The sequence below is a fragment of the Sebastes umbrosus genome, chromosome 3 (genome assembly GCF_015220745.1).
Source record: "Sebastes umbrosus isolate fSebUmb1 chromosome 3, fSebUmb1.pri, whole genome shotgun sequence".
Taxonomy (NCBI): Eukaryota; Metazoa; Chordata; class Actinopteri; order Perciformes; family Sebastidae; genus Sebastes; species Sebastes umbrosus.
The window spans coordinates 22,007,971-22,027,705 of record NC_051271.1 but is presented as its reverse complement, the minus strand read 5'-3'; the positions used below and the strand labels follow the sequence as shown (position 1 = coordinate 22,027,705).

Genomic DNA, 19,735 nt, shown 5'->3' with positions numbered 1-19,735 from the left:
CATCTAGAGCCAGTGTTTGGTTTGTCCGTTCTGGGCTACTGTACAGAAACATGGCAGCCGTCTCCTTGAATAAGACCCGCTCCCTATGTAGATATAAACGTCTCATTCTAAGGTAATAAAAACACAATGATTTTTACTTTCAGGTGGTTATACACTAACGAAAGCATACTTAATTAATATTATTATTAATATTATATTCCATTTCTGGCAATAGATCCCCCTAAATGCTACACACTGCTCCTTTAACGCTCGTCTAACCGCTTGTTTTTCTTGCTGAATTAAAACTTATTTGTAAAGTTGCTGTGTTCCCAGATTTCATTAAATCACTTGGTGACTATAATTTTGTTATAATCGATAGGATGTATAGTCAAAACTACAAAAACAAGACCCAAATTGCTATGAATCGGGATTATCCTTAAAGGACCAGTGCGTAACATCTGGCGGCAACTAGCGGTAAAGTGTCAGATTGCCGGTGCCAAACATTTAGAAACTCTACGGTTAAATGTTGAACACTGAACAAATGCCATCTCATCCTATCAAATAAGCCCTCCCTCTGTCTAACTAATATCTATCGTTTACACATTCAGCCTTTTACCTTATTATCCCCCCATGAACATGTTTTCTAGATGAACAACAACTTGTTTCATCTGGAAACATCACATTATGGAAGCAAGATATTCTCAAAATGCTCTTTAGCTGTGAGCTTATTACTGCCTCTAACCACTGGGACCATTTGTGGCTAACTGTGCCATATTTAAAACTTTTCCTCTCTCTTATGCGCCGCTGCCCACGGCCCTATTAACCCCTATCAGTCTTCTTACATCTGATACGGGTAGACTAGACTGCTAGTCTATAACGACAATGGTCTGCAGTGGCATTTGAGGAAGAGCCCATCCATGTAAGCAGTCATAGATTAGCAGTAGATACTATTAGTGTGTGTCTGCCGGCTGTGCTGAGTGCGTGTCCGGCATCGGCAAATCCTCCCACGCCTAATTTAAGACCCGGCATTAATCACTGGGCTTGGAGGACAGAAAGTCAAAGATGGGTTGGTGGTAGACGGGAGGGGGGGGGACTATATCCACTTTGCTGCTTTTTCACCTGAGGCTATTTGGACAGAAGGAGAGAAAGAGAAAGAAACAAAGAAAATAAGAAAAGCCAGAGATCAAAAGGAAGGAAAAAAATAAGAAACTGCAAAGGAGGAAGAGGAAGAAAGTGAGTCATTGAGAGTGGAAGAAAGGAAAGGGAGAGAAAGAGGCTGATTATTTGTAATTAATTAGGCGTTATTGTTCTAAATTAGCCTGCTACACGGCTGCTCATTAATCTTCTGTAGTGGGAGGCAGTGATTGGTAATCCATAGCTGTTTTCAGAGTGCACAGCCTGCTCTAAATGCGCCAGCAGTCCATCTCTTTCTCTCTTCCTCCCTCGCTCCCAGTGATCACACAGCAAGACCTTCTACCCCATTAGTTTGAGCTTAATTTGACATCTAGCATTTTTTTAGCAATTAAAAGGCCGCATTCAGAGCACGCCACTATGGAAATTATGCGGGAGAGCGGTGCAGAACATAACGTCATAGATCCAGGATGCAGACTGTACATTAAGATGATGTATGTTGGCCTTAAATGGGGCTCTGTAACAGATCCAGTTACCATTAGACAGAGGTAGTATATGTCTCTGTGGTTTTTAAAAGAGCGTTTAGCCTCCCTACAATATAGAGAAAATGCCTTGGGTGGCTGAGACATCAGCGCTGATCTAATCTAATTTCATTCTACTCCATGACTCGGCCCGGCCTCAGTGGGGTATGGGAAAATGTTATGGTAATGTACGAAAACATGGTGGGCTTTTCTAATGTGACAGGTAACATGGTATTAACTGGGCGCAGCATACAAAAGACCAGAAATGGTCTTTGGAAGGGGACACACTAGCATAAACAAGACGACATTGCAATACTTCAATGCGGCAAGTTTCTGTAGTTTCACTTCCCACAAAACTTTTGAAAAATGAAATATATCACAGTGGTAGAAAGTAACTTAGTACAATTACTCAAGTACTGTACTTAAGTACAACTTTGAGGTACTTACACTTTACTTGAGTATTTCCATTTTATGCTGCTTTATACTTCTACTCCACTACATTTTGCAAGCAAGTATTGTACTTTTTACTGCACTACATGTAAGGGATAACGTACAGCTAGCGGGTCATTATTGTGAATTAAACCCCAACAGGGCGATGCGTCCCCCTGACGCAAAGGACTATATTTCACAACAATGACCCGCTAGCTGTACATTATCCCGTTTATTACACGGCTACTTACTCGAGAAATCAATAATTTGACACAAAAATGGTCCTCCAGAGTCTGACATCGATTATACAATCGACAGAAAAATAATTGGCAACTATATATATATTTTCAATTAATTCAATTAATCATTTCAGTCATTTTCCAGGCAGGAATAGTGAAACACTCATTGTAAACTAAATATTTTTTGGTATTTGGACTTATGGTCGAACAAAACGACATTTGAAAACGTCACGTTTGGCTCTGTGAAGTTGTAATGGCCATTTCCTGACAATCTTTTCGACATTTCTTAGACTAAACAATTATCGATTGATTGAAGAAAAAAAATGATCGTCAGATTAATCGATAATGAAAATAAATCGGTAGCTGCAGCCCTACAAAATATAAATGAACTAATAAATTATGATAAATTATCAAAGGTTAAGCTATCCACATAATATAAAAAAAGAATGTATATAAAATATAATAAATATATAAAAATAATTCAAATAAATCCCATGTTTACCAGCTGCAACATTAAAGTGTTGAACACATTAATGCATCAATAATTATAATAGAATAATAAAATATATGTTATTCTGCATAATAGAGTACTTTTACTTTAATTTAGGTATATTTTGATGCTAATACTTTTGCACTTTTACTTCTGAGTACTTCTTCCACTTCTGTCACAAACAGACAAACACACATATATCTCCTCTTCGATGCAGTCCAACAAGACCTGCAATCACATTCCCAAAACAATTTATACAGAACATAGACCTTCCACTTTCACCATGTCTGTGCCGTAAAGCTGATCTGGAATAAGCAGAGGCCCACACACCACAACCTGTTTGTTGAGGGTCAGCGTGGCGGAGCACTGATCTTGAGAGACCCCCACAGTAGGAGCCTGGGAGTCCCCATTTAGATAAATAGATAGAGAGCGACCACAAAACAAAGGGGGAAATGGGGAGGGCAGCGTGGCTCTAATCCGATTAGCTAAATGCAATTCCTCCTCCAAAATCAATGTCATCTGCTACCGCGGTGCTGGCTGGGTGGTTTTTCGCTCTCGTTCACAATATCTTCCTTTCTCGCTCGTTGTAAAAACATTTTTCTTCTTAGTTTTCTCCTCCCATCTGATCCAGTGATATGCATACAGTCTTTATCTGTAATTTCTATCACAACCATAGGGGGACAAGCTTGCACAAAGGTCCTTCAGGATACTGTACATTAAAATAGCTTTAACAGGGTTCCTATCGGCTCATTATTATACATTTTACTTTGAGACTAATATTTATTTCAGAAATACAAGATAAAAGATTAAATAGTTGGACACTAATGCTGGCAGTCTACTGGATAGTATAGACAGCACTTGATGCATGGCTATTGTCTAGCATTGGCTAGTCAATGTTCTCACTTTCTCCTTCCTTTGTCCACTTGTCAATGTATCTATCTGAACCACAGCTTGTGTGTAACGTCTCAATAACCCCAGAGGGCAAAAGGTACATGGCAACACTATTCTGCATTCCACCCGTAAACTGAAAACGGGTGATTAAACTAAATACCTCCAAATAACTCAACTCAACTTCGAAACATAAATTGTAAAATGACCAGCTCTTACTGTCTGTTATATTTTGTTTTGGCTCATTTCAGCTCATATTTATTTTTGTGGTAAAAGGTCTGACAGGTATAATGAAGTTAGCTGACAGTGGGAGTCTGGAGGACGGAGGGACCTTCACGCCCCGATCTCTCTCTCTCTCTCTTTTGGAGATCTCCTTGTTCTCAAACTGATTTGTGTGCAGAGATGGACGAGGGGCACCTTGGGTGGGTGTGTGGGCTGAGGGTGGGAGGGCTGTCGTGTCAGCGTGCCCACCTGCAGGAACATCTGTCTATTCAGAGAAACGCTCACACAGATACGCTTACTTCCTAATGACTGACATAGAAGGATACACACACACAGACGCACCAAATGCACACAGATTTCTCTCAGAAACTTTAAATTCTCAACAAAACATAACTAGGCTCTTAGTGCATCTTGCTAGTCTATGCTTTGACAGTAGTAGACAATAAAAGATAAAGCAGCTCACTTTGAAGTTGGGCAGTGACAAAAGAGCCAATTGGAGCCAATCACAATGCACAAGTCAAACCTCTCTACAGTTCCCAAAAAAGGCTAAAATACACATTTTACACCTACAGATTAGTATTAGAGCTGCAACGATTAATCAATTAATCAATTATTTATCAACTATTAAATTAATGACCAACTATTTTGATAATCGATTATTCGGTTTGAGTATTTTTTTAAGAAAAAAAAGTAATAATTCTCTGATTCCAGCTTCTTAAATGTGAATATTTTCTGGTTTCTTTACTCCTTTATGACAGTAAACTGAATATCTTTGAGTTGCAGACAAAACAAGACATTTGAGGACGTCATCTTGGGCTTTTGGAAACACTGATCGACATTTTTCAACATTTTATACATTTTATAGACCAAACAACTAATCCATTTATCGAGAGAAATAATCAACAATTAAAATAATGTTACTTACAGCCCTAATTGGTATGACTGTAAAAAAAACTTAAAAAGATACAAAATATGGTCCATATGGTTTCTGTTCACTGTTACACTCAACAAGTCAAAACTTTAAGTCTAGTTTTTAAAGCCAATAATGTGAACAAAGGGCCTAAACTATGGATATAAATATGAAATTAGACTCTTATATTGTTATACTTTTATTTTTCTGTTCAACTACATAGCAAAATGTGCCTTAAATGCAGTAAAAAGTAGAAACAACTAGAAGGGCACTCGGAGAGTTTCCATAAGTGAAGAATAATGCGTGTATCCGCCCTGTAATTCGGATCTGCTCCAAACATTAATGATTCTTCCTTGACTCATGCTACACCCTTCCACTAGGGGTGTAACGATACATCATTATGGATCGATGTAGCGATTCAATGATCAACGATCCAAAATCATCGATGCAAAGTGAAAACATCTATACATAGCATCATCTTTAAGATGCTTAATATCTTAATCTTAATGCCTAATATTTTGAAATTCCCATGGCATGTCTGTGTCACCATTTCCGTCCAAGTGCACCTCCTTCCTAAACATTCAAACTGTGCTTAAACGAGAGAAATGTTGCTCTTTATAGTAAACAACAGGAGATGTATTTTCGGAACAGATTGTTTTTTATTCACATGTCTGGAAAAGCTCGGTAATAAAATTGTCAAATCATATTTTGGTTGCTTTTTGTGAGTTTATACAACTGTAACTGATTGTGTTAAATAGGGATGTGATATTGTCTCGTATCGATCGCAGGCCCCTGGATTGAATCAAAATCACATCGTGGCAGACTTTGTGATATCAGCGAATATCATATCGTTGTCCAGAGAATCAATATAATATTGTATCATGATGAAACTTGTCATTTACACCCCTACCTCCCACCAAATTTCATGAAAATCGAACCGAACCTCATTACCTCATTGCCTAAGGAAGTAATGAGGTATTAAGTATGGAAATAAAAAACACAATAATGCATTAATAGAAAATGCAGTACAAAGCCTCTACTAGCAAGGTGAAAACATGCATTCAGCATGAGGCATATTATCTCACAATACATGCCAAACTGACAACTTTACCACGGTTGACAAAAGGCAAACCAATTCATAAAGTCTATGTAGAGGAGAAGTGTGCAAATATGTATTTGTGAATGCATATATGCAGTTATCAAGAGGCTCCCAGTGGGCTGGTTGTATTTATGAGGCCTTGTTTCTCTGATTGTTCTCGCACGGTTCCGATGAATATTCAATGGGCTCGGAGAGAAGGGCTTCCTAGAGCCCAAGAGAGAAGGAGGGCAAAGAGAAAATGTGCCTTGTAACTCGCATAGACACACACACACAGACACGTATGTGCACATACACCCACACACACAATCATGCGCACACACAGACACACAGCCCTGCAGCAGTGGGAGGAGAGAGCAACAGTGACAAACAGCTTTGGTGCTACAAAGGTGGCAGGAAATCTATCAAACGGGACAATAAAATTGCAATTGAGTTTCTTTAGCTTTTTTATAGCAGATGCATGTATCTTGGTGGCTAGCACCCGCTGCACCTATCCAAGTCACAGGCGGGGTCCCTGGCTGCACTGCACTGTGTGTGCATTTGTATGTGTGTTTGTGTATCTCACATCTTGCAAGTGCATGGGTTTATTCACACACACACACTGTAGGTGTGAAATTCGGTTGTTAGACGAGTGCTGGGCATTGTAACTAGAGCCAAGAAGAAACAGCATTAATCTTGTGCAATTATAGGAAAAAAGCCAATTACAGCCTGTCGTGTACGAAGAACAATAAACAATTTCTGCACAACACCAAACTAGACACTTTGCTACGTTGCAACACACTGCAGCAGCTTTATGAACAGATGGAAAAGGTACAAAAGCTTAAGGTGAAACCAAATCCTTATTGATAAAATGTACATAATAGCCAATATCTCTGAATAATATTATATTTGCACTAATATTATTTACTTTATATTGTTTCTTTTTTTCTGTCACTGTCCAGAATACAATGGAATTGTTACATTTAAGATGTATATTAAATGGAGGGATCGTAAAAATGCTTTTTATGTTAATATTTAATGACAGAATAATACAGTTAAGTATGCAGACCTCTGCTGTTGTACATACACGTCTTTTCTTTTCACTGCAGCACAATGCGCCCTCATCTTTGTGACCCTACATCAAATACCTTGACTACCAATGTGTAAAATGTCTTTAGACCTTCATTTGTGCATGTTTCTATTTTCACTGCCTGTTAGTTCTACAGTGTTCAGAGGTGTGTGGAGACATCAGAGCATCCAGCATATAACACATCTAACATCCTGCTAACTACTGATCATCTCCCAGGCAGTCTGTCTGTGCCCCCTACTGGACGCCAGCGCTCCCAGCAGCCCCGCGCTGCTGCAGCGGGAGCGTCTCATATCACAAGTACTTCTTTAACTCAGCCTTCAATCTGCCAGGCTTAAAAACCCCCCAGACCACAATCTGACACCAACCTCAATTACTTCACTGCTTTGGACCAGAGTAGCGTAATATGATATCAACAGTGAATTTCTAAAGCAGTATTTTGAATTTGGCTTTTGGAAATAAGAAGTGCCAGAAGTTTATTTTTATCTGTGCAACGTGAAAGAGAGAGACTCTCTATACATAAATAAAGAGTGGAAGGGCTGGTGGAGTCATTGCCATTGGTTTATATTGCAACTAGCTTTTAAATTATAATCACCGTATGGCTTCCATAGCGTAATCTGATGGGCACCGAGAGGCCAGGTTCAATTACTGTGCTAGCCTACGCTGCGAGTTAGAGGGTCAGACGATAATGCTCTCTAATTTTTTAGTTGATGAACTGCATTATGTCAAACTAAACATTTGGGTGACCGAGCTGATGGCTGGATGCTGCTGTCCGTTTGGCTGGAATCAAACTGAGGAGGAGGAGAGCTACAGTTACAGTAATGTGGTGAATGTTTAGGCTGACAATACTGAAGCAAGATGTGAGAGTGTGTGTGTGTGTGTGTGTGTGCAAGTGTGCAAGTGTGTGTGCAAGTGTGTGTGTGTTTACTACAGAGAGATAAAGAGTGTGTGAGTTTAAATGAAGAGAAACAGAAACGGAAAAAAAACTGTAAAAATGAAACAGATGAGGAGATAGAAGAAGATCCACAGAGAAAGATAAACAAAGCAGTGTCTGACCTGTGTGTGTGTGTGTGTCTGTGTGTGTGCATGGATATAATGAGCGCTCTGACCTTGGAGTGGGTGATGGACAGGGTGTCCACCCAGACGCGCCAGCCGCCCCACTCGTATTTGATGGCGTGGTAGAGCAGGATGCGGAAGATGGCGTACACCATCTCTGTGATTTTCTGCTCCTCGTTGTTCTGTGGGTTGATGTAGCACAGAGAGAGCATCCACTCCTGCCACACCGAGCACTGCAGCAGGCTCCTGAAACAAAACAAAAAAAAAGTACATGGAATATGTATTTGAATCCCACCGGCATGTAAACACTGCGTGGACCGGTGTGTGATGTAGTTCTAGTGAATTCTTACCTGCGGTTCTCTCGGCTGTTATTGAACAGTTTGATCATGTCTGACAGGAAGACCTTGCGCACCTCCATGCTCTCGGGGGATGGGGGAGACGTCTTCAGCAGAGCAGCTATTACCTTCAGAATTTCTGGAAATATTAACAGAAACATACCCATTATGTTTAAGGACTGAGGTAAAAAAAGAAAAAAGTAAATAATGTAAGAAACTATCAAAATTGAGGCAGTCAAAGTTAACCCAATAATAACATGTTAATGTAAATTCCTTTTAACGGCACTAATTTCTTTAACACATTAACGCAACTTGTAATTCTTAGGGTGTAGCAAGCTCATTTTTAAAGCGACAGTGAAGATACTGGCATCATATGAAACTACAAAACCTAAGGGATCCATTGGTACCAACCATGTCATGCTAGCTTGTTGCGAAGGGGCTAAATATCGCTCCAAACTTGTGCTAAATTTTGGCGAGGAAAAACTGGCATGGCCATTTTCAAAAGGGTCCCTTGATCTCTGACCTCAAGATATGTGAATGAAAATGAGTTCTATGGGTACCCACGAGTCTCCCCTTTACAGACATGCCTACTTTATGATAATCACATGCAGTTTGGGGCAAGTCATAGTCAAGTCAGCACACTGACACACTGACAGCTGTTGTTGCCTGTTGGGCTTCAGTTTGCCATGTTATGATTTGAGCATATTGTTTTATGCTAAATGCAGTACCTGTGAGGGTTTCTGGACAATATGTGTCATTGTTTTGTGTTGTTAATTGATTTCCAATAATAAATATATACATATATTTGCATAAAGCAGCATATTTTTCCACTCCCATGTTGATAAAAGTATTAAATAATTGACAAATCTCCCTTTAAGGTACATTTTGAACAGATAAAAAAGCGTGATTAATCGTGATTAAATATTTGAATTAATTGAAAGCCCTAATCAAAATACTTCTTAATCTGATCAGAATGTGTCTTTGTTGTCCATTTTTACATGAAATACTGTAGCAGGTTGTATTTTTAAGGATTATAATATAAAAAAAAGTTTGGATTGTTTTGGAAACATTGAGCTTCTGCTGTGAAATAAAACTTGCTTTGTGGCCGCAGAAGGAGGAACTGCACAAATCAACAACTAAATCGTACATTGGTCTCAACATGTGCAAATCATTGTGTCACAAACTATCTGAACTCCCAGCTGTACACACCTGAAAATCTGTGCCTGTGGTAAGAAAAACAGAACGGAGGGGAATAAAAAAAAAACAGCCCAGGCCATTGATCTTTATCATACTGTAATGGTTTTGATATTGTTTCAAACGGGAGAGCCAGAGTCACAGGCCCTTCTGGAAGGCTTGGCTTGGGTTAAACCAAAGAGACTGACTGTTTAGATGAATTATCTAGACAATGTCAGTGTCCATTTACTTTGAGTGGAGAGACGGCGGGTCTTGGATTTCACTCGTCTCTTCAGACCTTGGCGCTAACCGATGCCCCCTTGCCCCGGCAGACGGTTGTGTTGTTTCTACGCCTTAGTCACTCAAATTATGAGTCGCTGAACCTTTACCGCCAGAAAATTACCCCAGCATGTACCGGGAATGAGGATGGAGGGATGGCGTATTCCCCTTCTTTTTTTCCATTTGCTCTTGGTTCCTTTCCCTTGAGTTAATTTGAGGGAAACGGTACTTCCTCGGTTTGTTTGATTGGCTCTGACGTTACTAAAGACTGCAATCAGGGGGCCATTTTGGGAGTTTGTCGCAGATTAAATCAAGAGAATGCACGGCAAAGGAGAAACAGACCACCGCTCTGTGCTCCACAGAATGTGCTCACATGTACAAATCCATATACAAGGTTTCTATGATATACACCGCCTGTCTGGGATGGTTGGGTAGGAGAGTTTTTAACACAACAAAGGCTTAAGATAATCAACGTGTGACTACAGCAGGACCTTGTCAGATTAAGGCTGGTTGGAAGTAAACCTTGGTTGTGATTACACCGAGTACTTGGATTTCAAACTGATTAAAGCTGTTTTTGCAAGTGTGCGCACGAAGAAGGTGCATGCATGTGTGGAAGCACCAGTATGAAAGAGAGAGAGAAAGGGGAGATATTTTCTTTTCTTAGCTGAAATGAATACTTAACATTTCAACATATGAAAGATGTTGTGAGCTGACGTGAAATTGGAGGTAAGTAACGGCCTGAAAATATAAGATGGGAGCGCTGATCAAAGCCTGGAGTCGCTGTTTCAGCTTATTATGCTGCAGCATATGAAAAATGAGCATGCGCTGTCTGCTAGTAATGATGCACTGGTAGGAAAAAAAATATAAAAATATATGCGAGTATATAGTGACACTACACGCACATACATATGCACAGTATGTGTGCATTTAAATAGAATTTTCTTCTAAATCACACATTATATTATTAAATCTACGTTTAATTGTATGTTATGATCAAAACAAATTTTTAAATAATTTTAATGACAAAATATATAATATAACATATTATTAAAAAAGACATGATACACTAAGTTTTATGGTAAAATATATGTATATTTTTAATTAAGGGAAGACACCCAGGGGTATAGGGTAAAACATTTTAACTAATAGATATCACCATGAAACTTCCCCAGTTGATTACTTACATTAAGACAATTATTTTTTTGTATTACAAGTTTTTTGAAATTGTATGTTTAAATGTGCAAATGAGGCATTATGTAATGCTAACTTTTGGGGAATTTAGGAGAAATCTACGGATGTAAATAGACAAAGTGTAGTAAAACACCTAATGTGTATTTTGGATGTTTTCTTTCCACTAGTCTGAAAGAGGACGTGTTATGGAAGCAAAATAATATAATAAAATAGCCCAAGATCTCAAAATTGTTGTTGCCTGGGGTGTCTCCCCTTAAGTAATAACAAAATACTGCAACATTAAATATTTACTCCATAAAGTTCATACAAATTCTGTATTAACATTAAATGATTTAAGCAAATGCATTAAAACAATAAACTCTAAATCCACTTAAATGCAATTAAATAATTCATTAAATGCACACACAAACATAACATTTTCACTCTCCGAAGTTCCATCATGATTTCATCACATTTATCATTCTTTATATTGAAATTAATCCTGACAAAACATGATACCGACTTCCAATAAAACCAGCAGATGTGTGTGTATATTTGTCACATATTTTTGTCGTGCTGGGATTATGCATGACATCCGAGGTTCAGTTATATGAAAATACCCTCTGGCTGCAAAATTTATGTGGTTCATTTGTTTGACTGTATATAGCGACTGCGCGGTTCCACGGGGAATAATCCTCCCGTGCAGTATGGAGCAATAGGTATGTAGAGGGTACGCTGCAGGGGATGATTTAAGAGAGTAGTGTGGCGCAGAGGAGGCATTTACGTGGGTTGAGAATCTTCACAGTGGAGTCGGGGTCCGGATGCTGTTTATGGATCACTTGAGTGCAGATCTGCTCTGTGAGAATCTACCGGGGGACAGAGAGGGGATTCAAGTCGTAAATATCCACATCGGCGTTAACAATAACAGAGACAAAGACCACACTATGGATACACAAAGATATGTATATGTTACACCATCACGCAGTATATGGCTGGATAATTGTCAAGTTTCTGCAGGTGGTCAGCCACACAATTTATTATTTCAACAGACTCATTAAATTGTCAGGTTTAGTAATAAAAGAAAAACAGATAGAAACAAAGTCAGTTAAAAAGGTAACAAAATAAATGTTATCATGCAGTTGAACACAGAGGTTATTATTAATATGTCTATGAAGATCATTGTGTGTACGTATGCAGAGGACTGACCTCGAAGAGCACGTTGTAGGTTGTCATGGTGAACTGGCTGGAGTGGAGCATCAGGCGTTCAGTGAGCAGCGAGAAAAGGCCACTACTCAGCATGACCTCGGGTTTCCTCCTGATCAGGATATGAGGAGGTCAAAGGTCAGTCAGTAAACATCAGTATTTGCCAGATCACTGTTGTATCAGAAAGCAATGCAGCGCTTCCTCTAAACTGGAACACGATATACAAATCTGGCTCGATATCGATGCACAACAGAAGTAATATCGAATCATATTGAAAATGTCTTGATATATCATACATTTTGAGAAATGACGAGCAAGATCTGGAGTTTCTTAGTCAAATTATTGCAGCGGTTGACATCTGTAGCAGAATAAATCAGCTGAGCTCCAGCTGACATTTGACATGGAGGAAATGAAAAAGAGAATCACTGCTGACTAATAAAGCAAGAGCAGTTCTTCACAGAAAACTCTTCGTCGCTTTCATCTCTGATCATGGATCGACTCCAATTTCAGTATTATAGCTCAGCTAAAGAGCTGTGGACTGTTTGCAGATAGTCTCACGGTCAACCTTTCATCTGGATCACAAGGCTTAAAAAAACAAAAAACAGTTGCCAAGATCTGGCTTGAGTTGTTTCTAGTACTCTAACTTAGCATAGGGTGCACACGCTATAATTATATAGTGGTTATTAGTGAAAATAAAGTGATGAACAACTTGCAATATGACCTGAATCTCATCATGAATTACCACTCAAAGTAACGCTGGATATTTGGAGAGATGCGATCTGGAGCACATGGTTATAGTAAGAGCTTTTAACAAGGAGCAGCACCGGACATTTGATGGCTCATTAGACAAAAAGACAGCACACAAGTGACATGTGCACATCTAAGGGGTGGTTAAATGCATGATGATTCACCTTTTCATTTTAGTTTATTGTGACAGTGAGGCCTGCAGCTCGACAGAGAACTAACATTAACTGAACCCGTTTTGATTGTATTATTTAAATGCAGTGGTAAGTTGAGATTTTTCTGTACATTTTACAGCTGCTCTGTCACTATAAGGAACAATTAAGAATCGGACTTTGCCTTTTAAAAATTACAACAGCTACATATAACGGCATAATTAGCATAACAATCAACATCTGAGCAATTTCACGTATCAATTTAATTCCCTTTCAGTTATTAATCTTTTTATTACTTAAAAAACTTAAATATACATACATACACACGACCCGCTCTACCCACTGAGCTACAGCCGCCCCTTTAAAAGTTCAGTATGCTTGAAACAAAGTATGACATTAGCAAGCAACTTGCATATGTAACTGTATTATATAGTGTTCAATGTTTACAAAAAGATGTAGTTCAACCATAGCTATAAGACTATACAATTAGGACCGTGTGCTTTTATATATAATTTTACATTTCTAATGCAGACTGAACTGATAATTTCAAAACTACAATGCTATACAGTGGCAGGGATTTTAGTTTGTAACTGTACTTACTTTGGTGACAAGTATTTCAGGAAGTAGCCCATCACTTTGAGTGTCTGCACTCTTATTCCTTCACTTTTTGACGCCAAAAGCTTGTAAATCACACTGTAAAGAAAGCAAATTAAACTCCATTTAAAAAATAATTTAAAAAGCATTATTTGAAGTATACAATGAACACTTTACACTCTTGTAGCGTTCCATTAAGATTTAGCAGAATAGCATGTATTATGTTCTTGGCAAAAACACTGTTTTGTTTTTTTTATTTAAAAACAGAAACAGAATCTAAAGTGTTGCATAAAACTACAATGATACAAGTTACTGAAGCTCAGAAATTTTAAATAATTTGATCATTTTTACTTTCTGCAAAAACATACAAAACAATGATTACATCAGCAGATAATATAAACAGTGATGATTACCGAATTCCATTGCGCTGGTCAAAGGCCTGGACCATGGACCCGGGATGTTCAGACATAAGAGCCACCAACAACTGCAGTACATCCATGAGATTGTCATCCTGTGGTACAGAGAAGAAAGGACTTGAGGTTATTGTGGTGTTAACATAGAGCAGTGGGGAAACATACTGCATCTAGCGAAGGTTTCAAAGGGATATCTTAAATTATGAGGATTCATAGTCGGCCGTACATGTCAGTAAAAGACAGAAGCAAATATATGTGCATTATTCATTGCTATTTATTCTTGTGATGTTTAATAGTTGCAGCTGTAATGGGAGAAGGAAAGGTAGAAAAAAAAAACAGTAGAAATAATGGATTACATCACAAACATCTGAACTAAAGAATTACAATATGTGCTCTATAAAATGAAGGGCTGCTACATGTCGGTGGTATTTCCAGGCAATGTTGTAATCACCCTTTATTCTTACAAGGTTCACTGCGTTCCTGACTGATCTGACTGATTCATTTGTTATGCATCACTCCACTGTAAACAAAACCACTTCTGTCAGGACCTCTAACTGGCAGACTTGGAAAAATAACAAGAAACAGTGATGCTGCCATTAGCAACGGGGATTGTTTGCTGTTGCTCTGCATGTCAGACGGCGGGAGGACAAAGTACGGTACAGTAGTGCTAGGTTGCCATCTGGTGGTCAGTGCTGCATGAACAACATGCTTACCTCATGCATGGTAAGAAGGTAGTTGAGGATACTCTGTAGCTCATCTTCCTTCACGCCGTGATCCTAGAATATAATTGCAAAGATAATTTCACAATTGGTGTAAAAACAAACAAGGTTTCACTGTGTTTTACTCCCCAACATAAGACAGTTAAAACATTGTTAAAGCATGGTCAGATATATGACATTTACATCCATTCATTAAAAACTTGCATGTGAAAATTAAAATCTGGTCTTCCAAGATTGCAAATATGTACTTTACACTTTCTAGTTTAAAAAAATGAATTCCTTCCGTAAATAAAAAAAATCAAGTACTCACATACATTATTAATTATTATTACTATTATTAACTGCACTATATTATTCAGCAATAGATTCTGTGGATGTAATGAAAGAAAAAGGCTTTAATCACTCAGCTGACATCTACATAGAATTGTGGGTTGTAGGGTTGCCCCCTCTTTGGTCTTAGTCGACTAAGATTTCTTTAGACGATTAGTTGTTTTTTATGCTTTTTTCATGCTGAATGACTTATTTTCAAGAAACGTATGAGCTCATCTCTGGTAAAAAACAAGATTTAAAGTGGTGCTTTTGTGTGATTCTTTGTGGAGAAACAGTTTAACAGATCTGTCGAGTTGGCATCGTGAACGTACCTTCATTATGAGCTGCTTGACAAACAACAGCAGAAAAGCTCGCAAAGAAAGGATCTCCTTCTGGTTCGGCCTCGGGCCATCTGAAAACCCAAAACAATGGCTGTTGAAAGTACTGTAGCTGATAAATGAGCGTAATACAGAAGGAAATTATAACATGATCAATCTATTTTTTTCTTCTAAAAGCAAAGTTCTGCACCACTTGAAGCAATTGCAGTGATAACGTGTGAGTGTTGGTGCAGTGTATGTTTATAGGTGTGCATGTGAAATCTACCTTTACATGCATGATTCGTGCCTATATTTGAAAGGAGAGTCAGAAGAGGGAACACCATACATCAGGAGTGTGCCATTACAGCATAACATTAGAGCATATTTTTGCATTGAGTGTGCATCCTCACCTATGCCTTTGGGCATGACTCCACTGCGGTCCTGGGGGCTGGTAACCCAGTAGTAGTATTTCAGTGTGTGCATGACCTGAAGCACAGTGCCCACCCTGCGAATGGTGTTGTAGATGTTCACTGTGCTGATGAACTCTGTAGCCAGGTAAGTGTAGAGGGTCAGTTGCACCTGCAAAAGATGAAGCACTCATGAAAACACACGCACGCTTGATAGTTTGAAAGGATTAATCTGGTTTTAGTCTGTCCTAGCTTCTGAGCCTCTAAGGGTTGTAGGCAAGCCACTCTCATTTAAATAGATGTCACTGAATCACAGGTGGAGGGAAGACCTTGAACTCTGAGCTGAACTCTGAAACACTGAAAATAAAATGTAGGGCAAGACCGTACAGAGCAAGAGAGGGTGATGATATGCAATGTAGTAACCGTAGTCCTATATATGAGGGTTGGGGAAAAAATCTATACAATATTGTATCACGATATTTTGCGTGGCAATACTGTATCGATATACAAATGTCAAGTATCTTTCTTTTAATATATAAACTATTAACCTCTTAATAATCCCACGGCTCGCCGGCAGGCCCGGACGCTCTTATGTCTTTCAGAGGTTTTAGCAGGCTCAGTCTTAAAGCTAATTGAATTAACTAAGCTAATCTAGTGAAGATACTGTATCATATGAAACTAGAAAAACCTAGGGAATCCATTAGTACCAACCATGTCATGTTAGCTTCTCGGGAAGAACGCTAAATAACGCTATACACTTGGGTTAAATTTTGGCGAGGAAAAACTAGCATGGCCATTTTCAAAGGGGTCCCTTGACCTCTGATCTCAAGATACGTGAATGAAAATGGGTTCTATGGGTACCCACGAGTCTCCCCTTTACAGACATGTCCACTTTATGATAATCACATGCAGTTTGGGGCAAGTCATTGTCAATTCAGCACACTGACACACTGACAGCTGTTGTTGCCTGTTGAGTTTGCCTTGTTATGGTTTGAGCATATTTTTTATGCTAAATGCAGTACCTGTGAGGGTACAATATTCTGGACAATATTTGTAATTGTTTTGTGTCGTTCATTGATTTCCAATAATAAATATATACATACATTTGCATAAAGCAAGCATATTTGCCCACTCCCATGTAAATAAGAGTATTAAATACTTGACAAATCTCCCTTTAAGGTACATTTTGAACAGATAAAAGATGTAAATATTTGCAATTATTTGAGATTAACTATGGACAATCATTCTATTAATCGCGATTCAATATTTTAATCGATTGACAGCCCTATTTATTATATAAACAATTAACCTCTTAACAATCCGACAGCCCGCTGGCGGGACCAGACTCTTTTCTGTCTCTCAGAGGTTGTATCGTGTCATGCTAGCTTGTCGAGAAGAACGCTAAATAACATTCCAAAGTAATGCAAAATTTTGGTTAGGAAAAACTCTTGACCTCTCACATCGAGATATGTGAATGAAAACTGAGATGAGCAGAGTGAAAACTGTATCTTATTAGGTAAAACAGATGTTGACAAACTGCATAATTTGCAGTTGAAAAAAGATGAGAAATCGCAATACTCAGCATATCACAAAATGTTTAAAATCACAACAAGGTCGTATCTTGACTTAAGTATCGTGATAATATCGTATTGTGGGGCCTCTGGTGATTCCCACCCCTACTAACTACATGTGTATACCTCCATCTTTATAAATGTAACCAGATGCATACGAATGTGCTGTTATGTATCCTGTATGTGTGTATATGTGTGTGTGTGTATTCCTGTTACCTTGGCAGGGGCATGGATCCAGATGGCAGGGTTGAACAGAATGTGGTCACACAGCTGCTTGAGCAGCAAGATGCCATTCTGCAAGTTGCTAAGGTATCTGGAAAAGGCCAGCACAATGTCCAGGACGGGCCGCGTCACATGCACCTTGGAAGACTGGAGAACAGACAGGGTGGAGACAGAAAGTGCCACAATAGGAGGTGGGGAAAAGGAGAAGGTGATGTGTCAGTGAGAGAGAAAGCAGAAAGGGGTGAATGAGGTACAACACAGAAAGGGGAGGGAAAGGACACATGATGCAGAGAAAGACGAGGAGGAGCTCCTCTTCTGCCTAACAAGCACACAAGCCAGCTGTGACCTCTAAATACAGCTGAGGGAAAACAAAGTCTGTCTCATATTAAGTGTTGGTGTTGGTGTGTGCCTGTGTTAGTGTGTTCGTGGCGTTAAGGGAATTAAGAGCAGCCCACTGGGTTCATTGCGTGCAGCTACTGGTACAGGAGGATGGCTCTGGTGTATTTCTTTGCCAGCTGAGCCAATTTGTGTTTGTCTCACCTTCTCCAAAGAGTAGCCAATGACGAGAAAGCCTTTGCAGGCCAGGACCTGCTCTTGCATAGCCACTGAGTTCTTCAAGAGCTCCATCACAAAGGATAGCAAAGTGCAGCTAAGAGGCCAACAGACAGACAGACAGTGACAAAGAGAGAGAGAGCAAGAGTTAGACAGTGACAATAATCTATGTAAGCTGCTGACAAAGCCCCGACTGTGAAGGGCATATCCTACATGAAATGTGATTGAATGAGGGTGTCGTGTCCTCATTGTGTTAGGAGGACAGATTCTAGTTAGCATCACCTTGAGGGCAGCGCATACAACAACGCTGCAAATTCATAAGCAAGATGGCCTCACAGCTTTCAGGCTCAGCAGTACGTCAAAAGTTGCAAATGTAAAACCTCATTTGAAACTGCTTTTTAAAACTTCCCGTAGGTCTCTTTTTGACCTATCTTGATCTGGAGAACCTCTTTAAAAAATATAATTTCCTTGTGCATACAATCAAAATGAGTTATCTTTTATAGGTTGTAATGCAATAGTCAACTTTGAACACTGTCAGCAGATTGTACCAGTTTACAGCCTTCGAAGTACCGGCCTTAATATTTACACTTAGCCTGTTACATACTATCACAATGGTTCAATGCAAAATATAAAATCCTGATTTAGAGAATGATAAACAAAAATGACATGTTTCATCATTAAAGTGTGTGTTTTTACATGTGTCTGTGTTTGTGTGTATGTGTGTGTGTGTCTGTGTGGGTGAGTGTGTATGTGCGTTTACCAGACAGAGGTGTCCAGCTCGTGGCTGGAGGGCTGGCAATAATCCAGCTGTGCAAACAGAGGGAAGAGGACCTGCACGCCTCCGATAGAGTGTATGCCACTCTGGACTGAGTGAGTCACCACGGCCTTCACGTCCTGCCGAAACAAACACACATGATGAGGCCACATTTAACATGTTACAGGGCCAATATTTGCATATTGGTCACACAGATATTTGTTCTGATAATCACAGTTACAGTATTTGCTCTAAATTAGCTCCATGTGTTGACATATTTGAAAGTAGTTGCACAGTCCCAACCAAACAAATTCTTTATCATACCACTACAGTCTGCTTTTTATTCTAACAGGCACAAACTGTAATGGAGCTTTTAAATCTTTAACCACTAATAAGTACTCTAAACTTAAACCATGGTTTTGCCATTGCCAGCAGACATGCTCAGTGTTTGAGAGGGTAAATACAATTCAAGATTTCAATACCGAATGTTTTGTTTTTTTTGTTGACTTGTGACTTAAACATGTTGGAAACATGGAAATTGAGGAAAAGCTGATTATATTTTCTGGTGGTGCTTTCACAAGCCAACATTTAGTCCGTTTTAATCAAACTCTGGTGCAGTTCATTTGGGCAGTTGTGAACACAGTAATCGTACTCTGGTGCGGACCAAAACAACCGCTCCGAGATGGCTTGCGAGAGGTGGTCTCAGACCATTTCCAAACGAACCAAAACGCATGCTGCCTGTGTGGGCATTTGTTGAGATGGACACAGGTAAACGACAGGTTAACATGAGTGGG

General features: G+C 39.2%; 1 protein-coding gene across 15 annotated transcripts in view; it reads right to left on the bottom strand.

Moving 5' to 3' along the window:
* lrba (LPS responsive beige-like anchor protein) overlaps nucleotides 1-19,735 on the bottom strand; it is a 239,889-nt gene that overhangs the window by 172,845 nt on the left and 47,309 nt on the right. For 10 of the 15 annotated variants that reach the window (XM_037765352.1, XM_037765349.1, XM_037765351.1 and 7 more), the window contains exons 10-22: nucleotides 18,948-19,081; nucleotides 18,176-18,284; nucleotides 17,630-17,782; nucleotides 15,846-16,014; nucleotides 15,722-15,742; nucleotides 15,451-15,530; nucleotides 14,804-14,866; nucleotides 14,091-14,188; nucleotides 13,684-13,776; nucleotides 12,191-12,299; nucleotides 11,769-11,850; nucleotides 8,378-8,501; nucleotides 8,081-8,273 (exon numbers count right to left, since the gene is read on the bottom strand). In XM_037765352.1, the coding sequence (XP_037621280.1) occupies nucleotides 8,081-8,273; nucleotides 8,378-8,501; nucleotides 11,769-11,850; nucleotides 12,191-12,299; nucleotides 13,684-13,776; nucleotides 14,091-14,188; nucleotides 14,804-14,866; nucleotides 15,451-15,530; nucleotides 15,722-15,742; nucleotides 15,846-16,014; nucleotides 17,630-17,782; nucleotides 18,176-18,284; nucleotides 18,948-19,081 (1,428 nt within the window). The remainder of the gene's footprint in view (nucleotides 1-8,080; nucleotides 8,274-8,377; nucleotides 8,502-11,768; nucleotides 11,851-12,190; nucleotides 12,300-13,683; nucleotides 13,777-14,090; nucleotides 14,189-14,803; nucleotides 14,867-15,450; nucleotides 15,531-15,721; nucleotides 15,743-15,845; nucleotides 16,015-17,629; nucleotides 17,783-18,175; nucleotides 18,285-18,947; nucleotides 19,082-19,735) is intronic. The other 5 variants (XM_037765356.1, XM_037765361.1, XM_037765360.1 and 2 more) reach the window with 1 other exon arrangement.